Source organism: Aplysia californica, unplaced genomic scaffold (genome assembly GCF_000002075.1).
Source record: "Aplysia californica isolate F4 #8 unplaced genomic scaffold, AplCal3.0 scaffold00747, whole genome shotgun sequence".
Classification (NCBI taxonomy): domain Eukaryota; kingdom Metazoa; phylum Mollusca; class Gastropoda; order Aplysiida; family Aplysiidae; genus Aplysia; species Aplysia californica.
In genome coordinates, this window is record NW_004798017.1 from 192,883 (window position 1) to 207,199 (window position 14,317).

Sequence of the window (14,317 nt, forward strand, 5' to 3'; positions counted from 1 at the left end):
TGTCCTCGCTACAGTGCTTATTTCAATATTGTATTTCGTCCTATCTATGGCATTTAATTCACTTTCGTATCTTGTCCTATCCATAGCATTTATTTCACTGTTGTATTTCGTCCTATTTATTGCAATTATTTCACTATTGTATCTTGTCCTATTCCTACGTATTTGTACTGCCTGTTTTCTAATGTGTTGAAGAACTTTACAGCGAGAGAATACAAAGACAGAGAGAAGAAGTTTTTTTTTAAAGTACAGAAAAGTATAAAAATCAGTAGAATACAAAGACAGATGAAGACAACAAACAAAAACAAAAACAGGGAGAAGTGTAGAGGAGAGCTGAGAGAAAGGTGCGCTTACTTGAGAGCTGTGGTCTTGCCCTGTATGGCAGAACTGTAGAAATCTTCCACCGTCTCTGCCTCTGTGAACGCTCGAACACACTCGGAGAACGCGATCACTGGACGCACAATGCTCTTTGGGTCACTGGGGACGGAAAGACAGACAAACTAACATTACCAGTGGCAGACTAGCAGAAGCACAATGCTCTTTGAGTCAAGGTGTATGTTTAATTTTAGTAAGAGTTTTACCGCATTTGCAACACAATTAGATCATAGAAGTGCAGAAGATGAGAGGTGTTACAAGAGAGTATCAAACATAAAAAAAGGAGAGATCAGGCCAACAGATGTTTGATAGTGCAAACCACACCAAAAAAACCGCCAACCACCCACATACAATGGTTTAAACCCATAACTTCTCATTTACAAAATGGTTTAACCCATTACACGTTACTTACACAAATGTTTAACCCATTACCTCCCACTTACACAAATGTTTAACCCATTACCTCCCACTTACACAAATGTTTAACCCATTACCTCCCACTTCCACAATGGTACAACCAATCAATTCTCACTTACTTAATGGTTAAACCCATTACCTCCCACTTACAAAATGGTTTAACCCATCACCCGTTACTTACACAATGGTTTAACACATAACCTCCCACTTACTTAATGATTTTACCCATTACCTCTCACTTACACAAATGGTTTCACCCATTACCTCCTATTTACACAATGGTTTAACCCATCACCACACACTAAGACAATTGTTTAACCCATCACCACAACTAACACAATGGTTTTTTAAAACCCATCATCACCCACTTACACAATGGTTTAACCCATTACCACCCACTAAGACAATGGTTTAACCAATCACCACCCACTAACACAATGGTTTAACCCATCATCACCCACTTACACAATGGTTTAACCCATTACCTCCCACTTACACAATGTTATAGCCCATTACACGTTACTTACAGGATTTAACCCATTACACATTTCTTACACAATGGTTCAACAAATTACACATTACTTACACAATGGTTCAACAAATTACACATTACTTACACAATGGTTCAACAAAGTACACATTACTTACACAATGGTTCAACAAATTACACATTACTTACACAATGGTTCAACAAATTACACATTACTTACACAATGGTTGCCCCAGCAGCTTTGGACTCGTTGTATTTCCTTACTTCCTCTGAAAACACACAGAAGAAAACACACTCATAAACACACACGCTAGAACTTACAGAAATAAAAAACAGTTATAAACACACACACACTATAACTTACAAAAAACAAAACACACAGGAGAAAACAAACTAATAAACACACATGCTAGAAAACACAGAAAACTCTGCTGCCATCTGTTTGTTTGTTTTAGTAGAGGTTTTACGGCGCTCGCAACTGCATAAGGTCATATGAGCGCCAGAAGATTAGAGGTGTTACAAGAGAGTAACAAACATAAAAAAGAAGAAGGGAAGATAAGGACGACAGATGTTTGATAGGAAAGAAGAAGCAGACCACACCAGAGCACCCGCCAACCACCCACTCTGCCACCTGTCGTGCAACAATAAAGTAGTGAGTGCCACTGTGTGGCGTCCATGGTCTGGTGGTTAGAAAGGTTGGGCCAGAAACTGAAAGGTCATGGGTTCTAATCCTGTCACGGTCCCGATTTGTGTCTTTTGGAAAGGCTCTGTACATGAATCTTCCTCACTTCACCCAGGTAGGAATGGGTACTTGGCGACAGACAGACACACCCACAGACATACAACACAGACACACACTAAGAAACACATATTAACAAATACACACAAACAAACACAAACACACACACCTTTATTCAACACAGCCTCCATGGGTACTGCCATGGATAGACACACACACAGACATACACACACAGACAGACATACACACACACACACATACCTTTATTCGACACAGCCTCCAAGCGTACTACCACAGACATACACAGACACACACACAGACATACACACAGACATACAAACAGACACACACCTTTATTGGACACAGCCTCCATGGGTACTGCCACGGATAGACACACACACAGAGACACGGACACACAGACATACACACAGACACACAGACATACACACACACACACACACACACCTTTATTGGACACAGCCACCATGGGTACTGCCACGGATAGACACACACACAGAGACACGGACACACAGACATACACACTCACACACACACACACCTTTATTGGACACAGCCTCCATGGGTACTGCCACGGATAGACACACACACAGAGACACACACACAGAGACACACACAGACATACACACAGACCTTTATTGGACACAGCCTCCATGGGCACGGGCAGGGATAGACAGAAGTCCTCTCTGCGAGTGTAGCGAACCCTCTGGGAGGAGGAACAAGCAACGCGTTCTTCCACCTCAAACCGGAACGACTCACAAGGATTCGCGCCGCCCCGGCTGTTTTTCTGAAAGAAAGAAAAATAAATTAATTAATTAAAAAATTCCCAATAAAAACTGAGCAAGGCTTTAGATTTAGTAAGAATTTAGCTTAGATTTAGTAAGAATTTAGCTTAGATTTAGTAAGAGTTTTACAGTACTTTTAACACAAATAGGTCATACGAGTGCCAACGATTAGAGGTGCTGCAACAGAGTAACATACAAAGAAAAGAAGGAGGAGAGATAAACATGATTGATGTTTGACAGGAAGGAAGGAACAAAATACACCAGAGCATCCACCAATCACGCACTAAAAAAAGGTAATGTATGTAATAACAAAAAAAACAACCCAAAACAACAAACAAACAAAACAAAAATAACCAAAGCAAAAATATTCTAGAAAATCAGTTACAAGTCCAAGCTAGACCACAACTTGAGAAGCAACAGCAAACCTGTCGGATATAAACTAAACACACAGCCTCTACAGCCTGCAAAAGCCTAAAAACAGCATTTACAAATATCAACAGCCAAAAAACAACATTCACATATATCAACAGCCAACAAACAGCATTTACAAATATCAACAGCCTAAGAACAGCATTTACAAATATCAACAGCCTAAAAACAGCATTTCCAAATATCAACAGCCAACAAACAGCATTTACAAATATCAATAGCCAACAGATAGCATTTACAGCTTTCAAAAGAAACAACGGTATAATGCAGACCATGTGTAGGAAGTGGGAGAGAACCAAACAAGTGAACCCACGAACCTGCATAACTGAGACCATGTGTACGAAGAGGAAGAGTTTAGTTTTAGTAGAGGTTTTACTGCACTCGCAACTGCATAAGGTCATACGAGCGCCAAAGTGAGAGAGAACCAAATATGTGAACCTGGGAACCTACGAACCTGTATAGTGGAGACCACGTGTAGGAAGTGGTAGAGGACCAGAGAACCAAACATGGGAACTTGAGAACCCACGAACCTGTATAACGGAGACCATGTGTAGGAAGTGAGAGAGAACCAAACATGTGAACCCATGAACCCACGAACCTGTATAACGGAGACCATGTGTAGGAAGTACTCTTGCGCGTCTTGCTGTCTCTTGGTGGAGAACTCCGGGTGACCTTTGCCCACCAACGTCTTGAACATCTGAGGGCGGATTCCGCTGGGGGGCTGCCGAAAGGAGAAAAGGTCATTAGCACTGACTCTGACTGGCTCCGCCAAAACACAACCTCCCCCCCCCAAAAAAACCCCCACAAAAAACAAACAAACAAAAAAACCCCAAAACAAACTATATACAAACTATTGAAAAATGTATTTTACGTTGCTTCCAGGTCATTACAACTAACTGTCCGTATCTCCCTCATAAAAATGAGTTGATGTTTGCGACAGCCAGAATTCCGCGGAGAGAAAACTATGGGGACTTGGTCGTAAACCACAGCCCCACACACCAAAACAAAGACTCAGGAGCTAAGAGAAAGCAACGGGAATTGAACCCAAACTTACTGGAATGTACTTGGCATCCCCTTCTGAAGCCTCTTTGGTATCTCTGAAAAACACAAACAGCTTTCAAATGACAGAAAAATTTGGGAATTTTAAAACAAAATAAAGTTCAACAACATCATTCCACAAGTAAAACATTGCACTGGCACAGATAAGCTAAAGATCTCAAATGGTGAACTTGTGTTGAAGAGCTGAAATTCTCAGATGTAGAACTTATTCCAATAGGTTGAAAAATTGCACAAATAAACAGATGCACATTGGCTAAAATCTCAAACAGTAGGCTTACATCTATCGGTTGAAAATCCGAAATGTTAACACTTTCACTAATTGGCTGCAAAGTTCAAACATTAAAACTTACACTGATTGGCCGAAAAATTCAAACAGTTAAACTTACACTGATGGGCGGAAAAGTTCGAACAGTAAAACTTACACTGATTGGCCGAAAAATCCAAACAATAAAACTTACACTGATTGGGAATATACACCAGAGAGGAGACCATCTGCCAGCTTGGTCCTGTAAACAAACAACAGACAAGCATTTGACAAGACAGAAAACACCAGGCATCAAACAACAGACAAGCATTGTACAAGACAGAAAACATCAGGCATCAAACAACAGGCAAGCATTTGAGATGACAGAAAACATTAGACATCAAACATCAGACATTTAACAAATATTTTGCATGACAGAAAATATCAGACAAATGATTTACACAACAAACAGACAAGCATTTGACAAGACAGAAAACATCAGACATCAAACAAATATTTTGCATGACAGAAAAGATCAGACAAATGTTTTACACAACGAAACATCCGACAAGTATTTGACATGACAAAAAACACCAGACAAGTATTTGACATGACAGAAAACACCAGACAAGTATTTGACATGACAGAAAACACCAGACAAGTATTTGACACAGCAACAAACATTGTGTATTCAAAACAACCACCCACACAGACATAAACAAAGAACAAAAAGAAAGAACCACCCACACAGACATAAACAAAGAACAAAAGGAAAGAAAAGAAGAAGGACCTACCCAGTAACACCCTTTAACCACCCACACGGACAGAAACAACAGAGGGAGGGTAAGTAAGAACGAACTACCAGAGGCACCCTCCAACCACCCACATGTACAGAAACAACACAGTGAAATTTAAAAAGAAAGACCTACCAGTGACAACCTCCAGCCACCCACACGATGATACTAAACACATACAAGGTATAAAAAATATAAAAGAATACTTACATCTGTGTGTTGAAGTCAGAGACAGGATTCTGGGGGGCGTTGGACACAATCTGTCCACAGTTACTGAAGTACCTGAAATCAAAGACAATCAAAACTAGACATAATTTGTCCACAAGGACTGAAGTACCTGAAATCAACGACAATCAAAACTAGACATAATTTGTCCACAGTTACTGAAGTACCTGAAATCAAAGACAATCAAAACTAGACATAATTTGTCCACAGTTACTGAAGTACCTGAAATCAAAGACAATCAAAACTAGACATAATTTGTCCACAATGACTGAAGTACCTGAAATCAAAGACAATCAAAACTAGACATAATTTGTCCACAGTTACTGAAGTACCTGAAATCAAAGACAATCAAAACTAGACATAATTTGTCCACAGTTACTGAAGTACCTGAAATCAAAGACAATCAAAACTAGACATAATTTGTCCACAGTTACTGAAGTACCTGAAATCAAAGACAATCATACTTTATACAATTTATCCACAATGACTGAAGTACCTGAAATCACAAACAATCAAATTGGAGATCCTTACGACCAACAACCAGACATCAGTCGACAATTTTATGTCGCACATTATCAACACTGTTTGTAAACACAGGGGGGAAAAAAGGATCTTGTCTATAAAATTGCCGAAGGGCTAGAACCCAAATGGCCGCTGGATCGGAAAAGTAAAGTAAAGTAACTCTATAAACTTGCTGTAAATGTAAGTGTTTTTACGTCCTCCATCGACACAATTTATATAATTCAGGAGGCATGCCTCTGATCCTGCCTGTCAGGGCCAACCCGTGCTGAGAGAGATACAACATCCCAGGAGAAAGACCGAGACACTCGATAAAAAAAATACTCCCCACTCAGGAATCGAACTCGGGTATCTCCTGCGTGCAATAAAGAAGCACCTAACCGCAACACAACGGACACTGATCATTTGTCATTGTTTCTGAATCACAGAAACTGTTCCCCGTGTCAAGAGATAATAATAATAGATAGCATTTGTATAGCGCATATCCCCGCTCAACAGCAGGCTCTATGCGCTTTACACTATATTATTACCCCAGCAGACCATAGAACATTCCGAAACATTCTCAGCTTCCCGGGAAGCATACAGTGCAAGCAGCCGATTAAGCGCTCAAACACTAACAAACTGACAAGATCTTTCGCTGTCTATAGCCGGGTACCCATTCCCACCTGGGTGAAGTGAGGAAAATTCGTGTAAAGTGCCTTTCCCAAGGACACAACGTCGGGCCCCTGACGGGATTCGAACCCACGACCTTACGGTTGCGAGTCCGAGAGCCTAACCTCTAGGCCACCGATACATTCAATCAACACTGTTATGTCCAGATGTATCTGACATCTGAAACCTCCAAGTACAAAATGGCAGATAGAAGCAAAGAGTCTACATAACAAGAGGGGCCACTTCTCTCTTTGAGCCAATTAAAAAAGTGTCCTCAAATTTCGGTGGCGCCCTCTTCGCAAAAGCGCACCTTTGGCGAACAGAGTTATCCTACTTGAGTTTAAAAAATCAAAGTGAAACTAGCAAGTTTTTTAATGAATTTCGGAAGAACGCTTTTTTAAAATGGTTACGCTGACAAAAAAACCTCTTTCGGAGGAAAGGGTGATTGTTTTCTTCGTTTAATTTGACTTTAGAATGAAAGGCGAGAGGTCATTAACATTTTTAAAAACTAAAACTCCGTACTGAACGAACCCGAACTGCTGATGAACAGCAGTCGATCTACGCACGCAAGGAGGTGCTATTCCTATTCTTCTTCTGGAAAAACGAAAGAGAGCTTTAAAACAGACTGCAGCGCCATCTGAATCGAAGAGCATACTTCCTGCGGACACTTTTTTGGCTGAGTGGCCCATCTTGTTATTTATTATCTTTGATAGAAGACAGATCCACCACTTTCAACAATGCTATGTTCAACATCGATACATTCAATCAACACTGTTATGTCCAACACCTCTATGTTCAACACCGATACATTCAATCAACACTGTTATGTCCAACACCTCTATGTTCAACACTGATACATTCAATCAACACTGTTATGTCCAACACCGATACATTCAATCAAAACTGTTATGTCCAACACTATTATGTTCAAAACACACTGTGTTTGATACTTCCTACATTCAACACCACTATGTTCACTGTGTGCAACACATAACCAGTGACTGATTAACTCACTTCAGACGGGTCACACAACAGTTGCGTGACCCCCGCCATGACGCTCGCGACGGATCTCACAAGCCCTGCGTGACCAACTTTGGAATTTTTTTTTCGCTCTACAAATCACGCACGGATCGCGAGACCCGCCTCGTACCCTTGTTTGGCCAAGCCTGAGCTACTTAGACTTCGTTTCGTATCTCTGGGGCCGGTAGTTTTTAAGTTATTGAAGGTGAAGGACAGTGACCCCAACTAGGGTTGAACAGACCGGAACTCGCGCTTTGTTTTTTTCTATACAGCTCATAGTAATCCGACAGTCGCGTCGTAGTAACGGTCGAAGAAGTCGCATGAACAAGAATCACATAATTTCGTTGTTTTCTATACTTCTGTGCGTTTTACTAGTTCTAGTGTCTCAGAATATGATGTGTCTAATAGTTAGGATCCTGGATATGTCCCCGAACACGGCCTGAGTCGTAGTTCTAGGGCTAGATCTAGCACTAGTACCGGTGTTGTTTTTCGCGCAACGAAATCACAACCTCGTGCCGTACATCTGTCTCATGTAATTCAGTGTATGGGTCTGAATCAATGCACAGACCAGCTTTTATATTTTCACCAAACACTTGCACATGTATACAAATAAAACCAGAACACTTTGAACTTTTATTTTTGTTGTTGCAGTGAATTTCATTCTACTTGTCACGTCTCTGGAAATTTTTCGAAAATCAAATTCATGCCAATTTTTAAAAAATCATACAAATTAAAGTATTAGACTTAGACAAGTTTAGTTTTTTGTATTAGATTAAGCTTGAGTGTTACTTTACTGTGTCAAAAAATGATTACAATAGGGTAATTCTGAGAGTTGTGGTGATTTATTGAAATACCCCCCAAAACGCCAGTCTTCAACGCTTGTGACTGGTGAAAGGGCCCAGTCGCAAGTGAGTTAATGGGACAGGACAGTTTTTAGTTTCCGTAAGAAATTTACGGCACTTGCAAAACAGACAGGTCATATAAGTGCCAAAGATTACTAATGAGTAACACACACAAAAAAGAAGGAGAGATAAGGATGATAAATGTTTCATAGAAAAGGCAGAGGGGAGATAAGAACAACAGATATTTGTCAGAAAAGAAGGAACAAACCACAGTACAGCACCTGCCAACCACCCAGAGCAGAGCCCCCCACCAACCACCCCAGCAGGTCACCCGCCAACCGCCCACTGACCGTTTCTGAAAGTCTGGCAGCGTAAAGAGGACCTGCATGACCGAGTTCATGTAACAGCTGTTGCCTAGGTTACGCATGCCCGTGTAGCCAGGCCCGTAGACTGGGGTGAGCACGCTGCCGGCCTCCTGAATCACATCCCACTCCCCGATCTTCTGGTTGATGTCAATCTCCAGTTCCGTCATGGTCTTGTCTGTCTGTGGGAGAGAGAGAGAGAGAGAGAAAGAGGTACATAGAAGGGAGAGATGAGAGAGAGAGAAAGAAAATGTAGGAGGGATGAGGGATGAGAGAGAGAGAGGGAGAGAGAGAGAGAGAGAGAGAGAGAGAGAGAGAGAGAGAGAGAGAGAGAGAAACACATAAGGAGGTACAGAAGAGAGGAGTTGGTTTGATGAAATGAAAAACACTGACTACAAGAAAACCACTGGAAAACCTCCAATGCTTACTACAAAAATGAAAATTTTATATTTCATGACAAAAATGATCATCAAATGGAAATTTTTCTTGTGTATCCTAAAGCCCAACCTGCTTTAACGGCCACCCGTATAAGACAATCACCTGTACAAACGGCCACCTGTATAAGACAATCGCCTGTACAAACGGCCACCTGTATAAGACAATCACCTGTACAAACGGCCACCCGTATAAGACAATCGCCTGTACAAACGGTCACCTGTATAAGACAATCACCTGTACAAACGGTCACCTGTATAAGACAACCACCTGTACAAACGGCCACCCGTATAAGACAATCACCTGTACAAACAGCCTCGTGTATAAGACAATCACCTGTACAAACGGCCACCCGTATAAAATAATCACCTGCAAAAACAGCCTCGTGTATAAAACAATCACCTGTACAAACGGCCACCCGTATTAGACAATCACCTGCACAAACAGCCACCTGTATAAGACAACCACCTGTACAAACGGACACCTGTATAAAACAATCCCCTGCACAAACGGCCACTTCCCATGTCCCCCTTGCACATTTGTTACATTACAATGACACTGTGTAAGATGTTCACCTGTCTAAGACAACCACTTTTCTCCTCAACTATAGGTGGCCGTCTTACTTAGACAATTTCCACTGTGTTTACTCATTTTTCAGGGAAAAATTTAATTCTGATCCTCTTCATGGCTTTTTAGGACCTTCAGTGTGCCATTTTAGTTTAGTTTTAGTAAGTGTTTTACGGCACTTGCAACACAATAAGGTCATATAAGCGCCGAAGTTTAGAGGTGTTACAAGAGAGTAACGAACACAAAAAAGAAGGAGGGGAGATAGAGATGATAGATTTTTTATAGGAAAGAAGAAGCAAACCACACCAAAGCACCTGCCAACCACCCACTGATACATATTTGATAAGAAAAAAGGAGCAACCCACAGCAGAGCACCCGTCAACCACCCACATACCTTCTCCAGCGCGGCCATGTTGATACCGAAGTGCGCCAAGTGTTTGGCCAGGTATGGGTCCTCCACCATATCGTCCTCTTCATAGGAGAACACATCTGTGGATAAACACAAAACACCCTGGTCATACATCTGTGGATAAACACAACAACACACCCTGGTCATAGGAGAACACATCTGTGGATAAACACAACACACCTTGGTCATAGGAGAACACATCTGTGGATAAACACAACAACACACCCTGGTCACACATCTGGGGATAAACACAACACACACTGGTCACAGAAGAACACATCTGTGGATAAACATAAACACAACACACACTGGTCACAGGAGAACACATCTGTGGATAAACATAAACACAACACACACTGGTCACAGGAGAACACATCTGTGGATGAACACAACACACACTGGTCAAACATCTGTGGATAAACAACACACACTGGTCACACATCTTGTTTTATGTTTTAGTAAGGTTTCGCGGCACTCGCAACTGCATAAGGTCATATGAAGAGCGCCTAGGGGTGGATGTCAACAGAGAAGTCCAAACGGGGAACCAGGCTTACTCTGCTCACCTCATTAGCACAAAGTCTGCTTCCCTATCAAGGCACCCCAGAAATAGCAGTTCACAAGAACATTGACAAACATACAAAACAAGTATAGAGGTAAAGTGATGATAGTAAGGATGAGGAAAGAAAAAGCAGCAGTTTCCTTTAAGTTGTTTCGGCCCAGTAAGAGCATGACATTGATAAATCAGCCCATAAGAACATATTAATATGTTAATATCCCCCCCCCCCCCTCCCACCTTTGGGAAAGGCCTAAAGACAGGTTGAGATCCCAATAGCAGGGGAACGCAAAGAAGAAGGAGCAGCAATTTTCAAGTGATTTTCCACCATGACAAAGCAAAACAACCTTATTTCGTTTACGTAACTAACTTCTGGCATCTATAAAAATAGGATTTGGGACCCAAAAAAAAACAATTTTTTAAAAGAGTGTTGAGAACAAAAATGTTCAGGAAACAACCGGCAAGACACACAAACAAACAAACCTGCAGTTGTGCCCGTGATGGTGCCCAGTTTGACGGCCAGAGGGTAGCCCACCTCCCGGTAATGTTCCAGCGCGTGGTTGTTGCCCCCCGAACCATCGAAGAACTTCCGGCCACATAGGATGGAGCCGTCCGTCAGGTTGAGCCAGAGGTTACAGGTCAGATCACACTTTTCACACTTCCAGCCCGACGGGGGGATCTTCTTCTCCACTGGCAGCTGAAGCAGGTTCTCCGCGTGTCTGTCAACGCAGGTAGATACAGGATTTGTTTACTGTCAACTCAGGTAGATACAGGATGTGTTCTATTTCAATGCAGCAAGAGACGGGATTTTTATTTTTATCGCAGGTAGATATAGCATTTGTTTATTGTCAACGCAGGTGGATACAGGATTTGTTTACTGTCAACGAAGGTAAATACAGGATTTTTCCATGTCAACGCAGGTAAAGACAGGATGTTCACTTTTGTTGCAGTTAGATATAGCATTTATTAACTGTCAACGCAGGTAGGTACAGGATTCGTTTATTGTTTACTGTCGACAATATCGTTTTCACCCTACGTCAGTGAACACAGGAAGATATAGCAACATCAACAACAGCAACAACCACCACAACAACAACAACTACCACAACAAGAACAAGAACTCACTTCGACACCCTCAGTTTTTCCCCCTCCCACGTTCCCGCCATGGCCGCGGCCTCCTCCTGTTTGGCTGCATCCTCTGCCATCATAATCATGGTGGCTGACAGCTGGGCCTGGGGGGAGAAGGGGACGGGGAGGAGAGGGGGGGGGATTGGGGTGTTCAATAAGCATTAACTATTAATTCAAGAACACAGACAGTTGCCCAATTCTTTGCAACTCATAACAGAAAACTCTGCATAAATGAGAAATTATGTGGTTCATAGATAATGTTGAGAAAAAGAAACACCTCTACATTTTTCACTTTGGAGTAAAATATATCCTTTCACTCCTAGCACTTTTGTACTCTTCATCAATAGAAGTTAGACCCCTTGGAATATATATTAATGCCTCTGTTTTTTCTCTTTGTCAAGCAACAGAGGTCACAAATCATTATGAAAAAAATCTGGAACTTTTCAGATCCCAAGAAAATGTATGCAAGGGGACTCAAAATGTACAGATTATGATGTATAGATTGCAGTCTGACGAGTAAAAAGATATGAAAATATAAGTACAAGTACAAACAGCAGTGCATCACTAAATCCATATTCTCAGAGACCCGGATTCCTGGATTTATCAGTAAAATCGGTACCTCAGATACAAATAAAGTAGCAAGCAGCAATCAGAACCAGATATTTACAATGATGATGATAATAATAACAACAATAACAATAATAATAATTATTATTATTATTATTATTATTATAGTAATAAGAATATTAATAAAAATAATACATAGTATTTGTATCTCACAAACAGCACACTCTGTGAACTAAGAGGACAATCTGATATAGTTACCTGATCAGGGATCTGTGGGTTGGGGAAGGCGATCTCGTGCCACTGGGGCAAGATGGTGATGGACGTTTTCTCCTCAAACTCAAATCTTTTCTCATCTGTTTGGAAGCCACCTTCCACTCCTGAAAGAAATTCATCATAAACAACCTCATGTATATTATGTTAATTATGTTAATATTCACCTTTTACACGTAATAAATCTTTACCACCTTACTAGAAATATCTCACATTCCAAATCTACTAATTTAATGTAAAAAAAAAAAAAAAGAAGATTCTGGCAGGACACAAACCATACAATCTTTTAATTCATATGGCACATATAAGAATAAGAATGGGAGAATGGAATACATTAGGTTAGGAAAGGAGAGAAGATGGGGGAGGAGAGAAGAACCCTTCTACAACAATCTATACACCACACAGTGATAAAAAGCCTCCTAAAAACATCAAGAGAAAACAGCTAGACTAATAAGAATCTCAGTACTGACTCCAGAGTCCTTTAGAATGAAATATGAAAGACAATTGGACTAAATTGTAGTAGGTGCAAGGTTTGACAGACTCAAGAAGGTCCCCGGTAAATCAATAAATAGATGGTGTCTGGCACAAATTGGTTATTTCCCAGGAAGCCTATTTTACAGCGAACGCTAAAATCTGTTGAGTTCAACCATCACAGACCACTTCAACTCAAAAGTCAAGTCCATGTTTCATGCAATTCTACTCGCTGAATTTCTCCACCATTTATTGAGATGTCTTTGACCCTGCTTTACAACATCGTTTGGAGAAAATTTAGCAGTTGGCCTACTGAGCCCTGAGCCCGACACCAACGGAATAGCAGTACTGATCTCACCGATGGCCATCTTGGTTGGCTTTTCCTCCTCAGCCGTCTCATCTTTGGGCACCTGGCAAACATACATTTTTGTTTAAAATTATATTATTTGATCTCTCCATGTGAACAGCCAAAACAAAAATTAAATACAAAAAATCTTTCAGGTTGCAACAAAATGAGGCCCCCTGAGTTCATAAACAAATTACAGTTCCACATAAAAGTTCAACCGCATATATATTAACTTAGACTGAATCTCAAATTCATATTCACCGAGTGGGAGTGCCAGACAGTTCATCACTGAATAAATATGGGAGACGTTTTATTGCGCAATTCAGACAGGGAATAGCAGATTGTACCACAGCTGTCTATGAATTCAAGTTTTGCACAGTTTTTGCTCGATTGTATTATTCACCACTTAATTCTCAAAGTAGAAGTTATAGTTTGCTAGCAGTAGTAACACTACTAGACATGCTGCGAGCTAAACAAAAGTATCATTAAAGACTTTGTTGTATAATAATTTTCCACTTACACAGGCACAGATATTTAACATTTCTCTCTACTTTTTTCAATCTGGTGGCTTCCTTCTGTAAAAGACGACCCCCCCCCCCCCCCCC

The 14,317-nt window shown here is 41.0% G+C and overlaps 1 protein-coding gene across 1 annotated transcript in view; it reads right to left on the reverse strand.

Moving 5' to 3' along the window:
- LOC101848919 (ubiquitin carboxyl-terminal hydrolase 5) overlaps positions 1-14,317 on the reverse strand; it is a gene marked incomplete in the record, with an annotated part of 21,862 nt that overhangs the window by 5,133 nt on the left and 2,412 nt on the right. Inside the window, 13 exon segments of the mRNA XM_013088457.2 lie at positions 352-474; positions 1,500-1,548; positions 2,670-2,823; positions 3,849-3,971; positions 4,305-4,347; positions 4,768-4,815; positions 5,558-5,629; positions 8,955-9,148; positions 10,363-10,457; positions 11,414-11,649; positions 12,056-12,162; positions 12,884-13,002; positions 13,725-13,776. Coding sequence (XP_012943911.1) covers positions 352-474; positions 1,500-1,548; positions 2,670-2,823; positions 3,849-3,971; positions 4,305-4,347; positions 4,768-4,815; positions 5,558-5,629; positions 8,955-9,148; positions 10,363-10,457; positions 11,414-11,649; positions 12,056-12,162; positions 12,884-13,002; positions 13,725-13,776 — 1,415 coding nt within the window.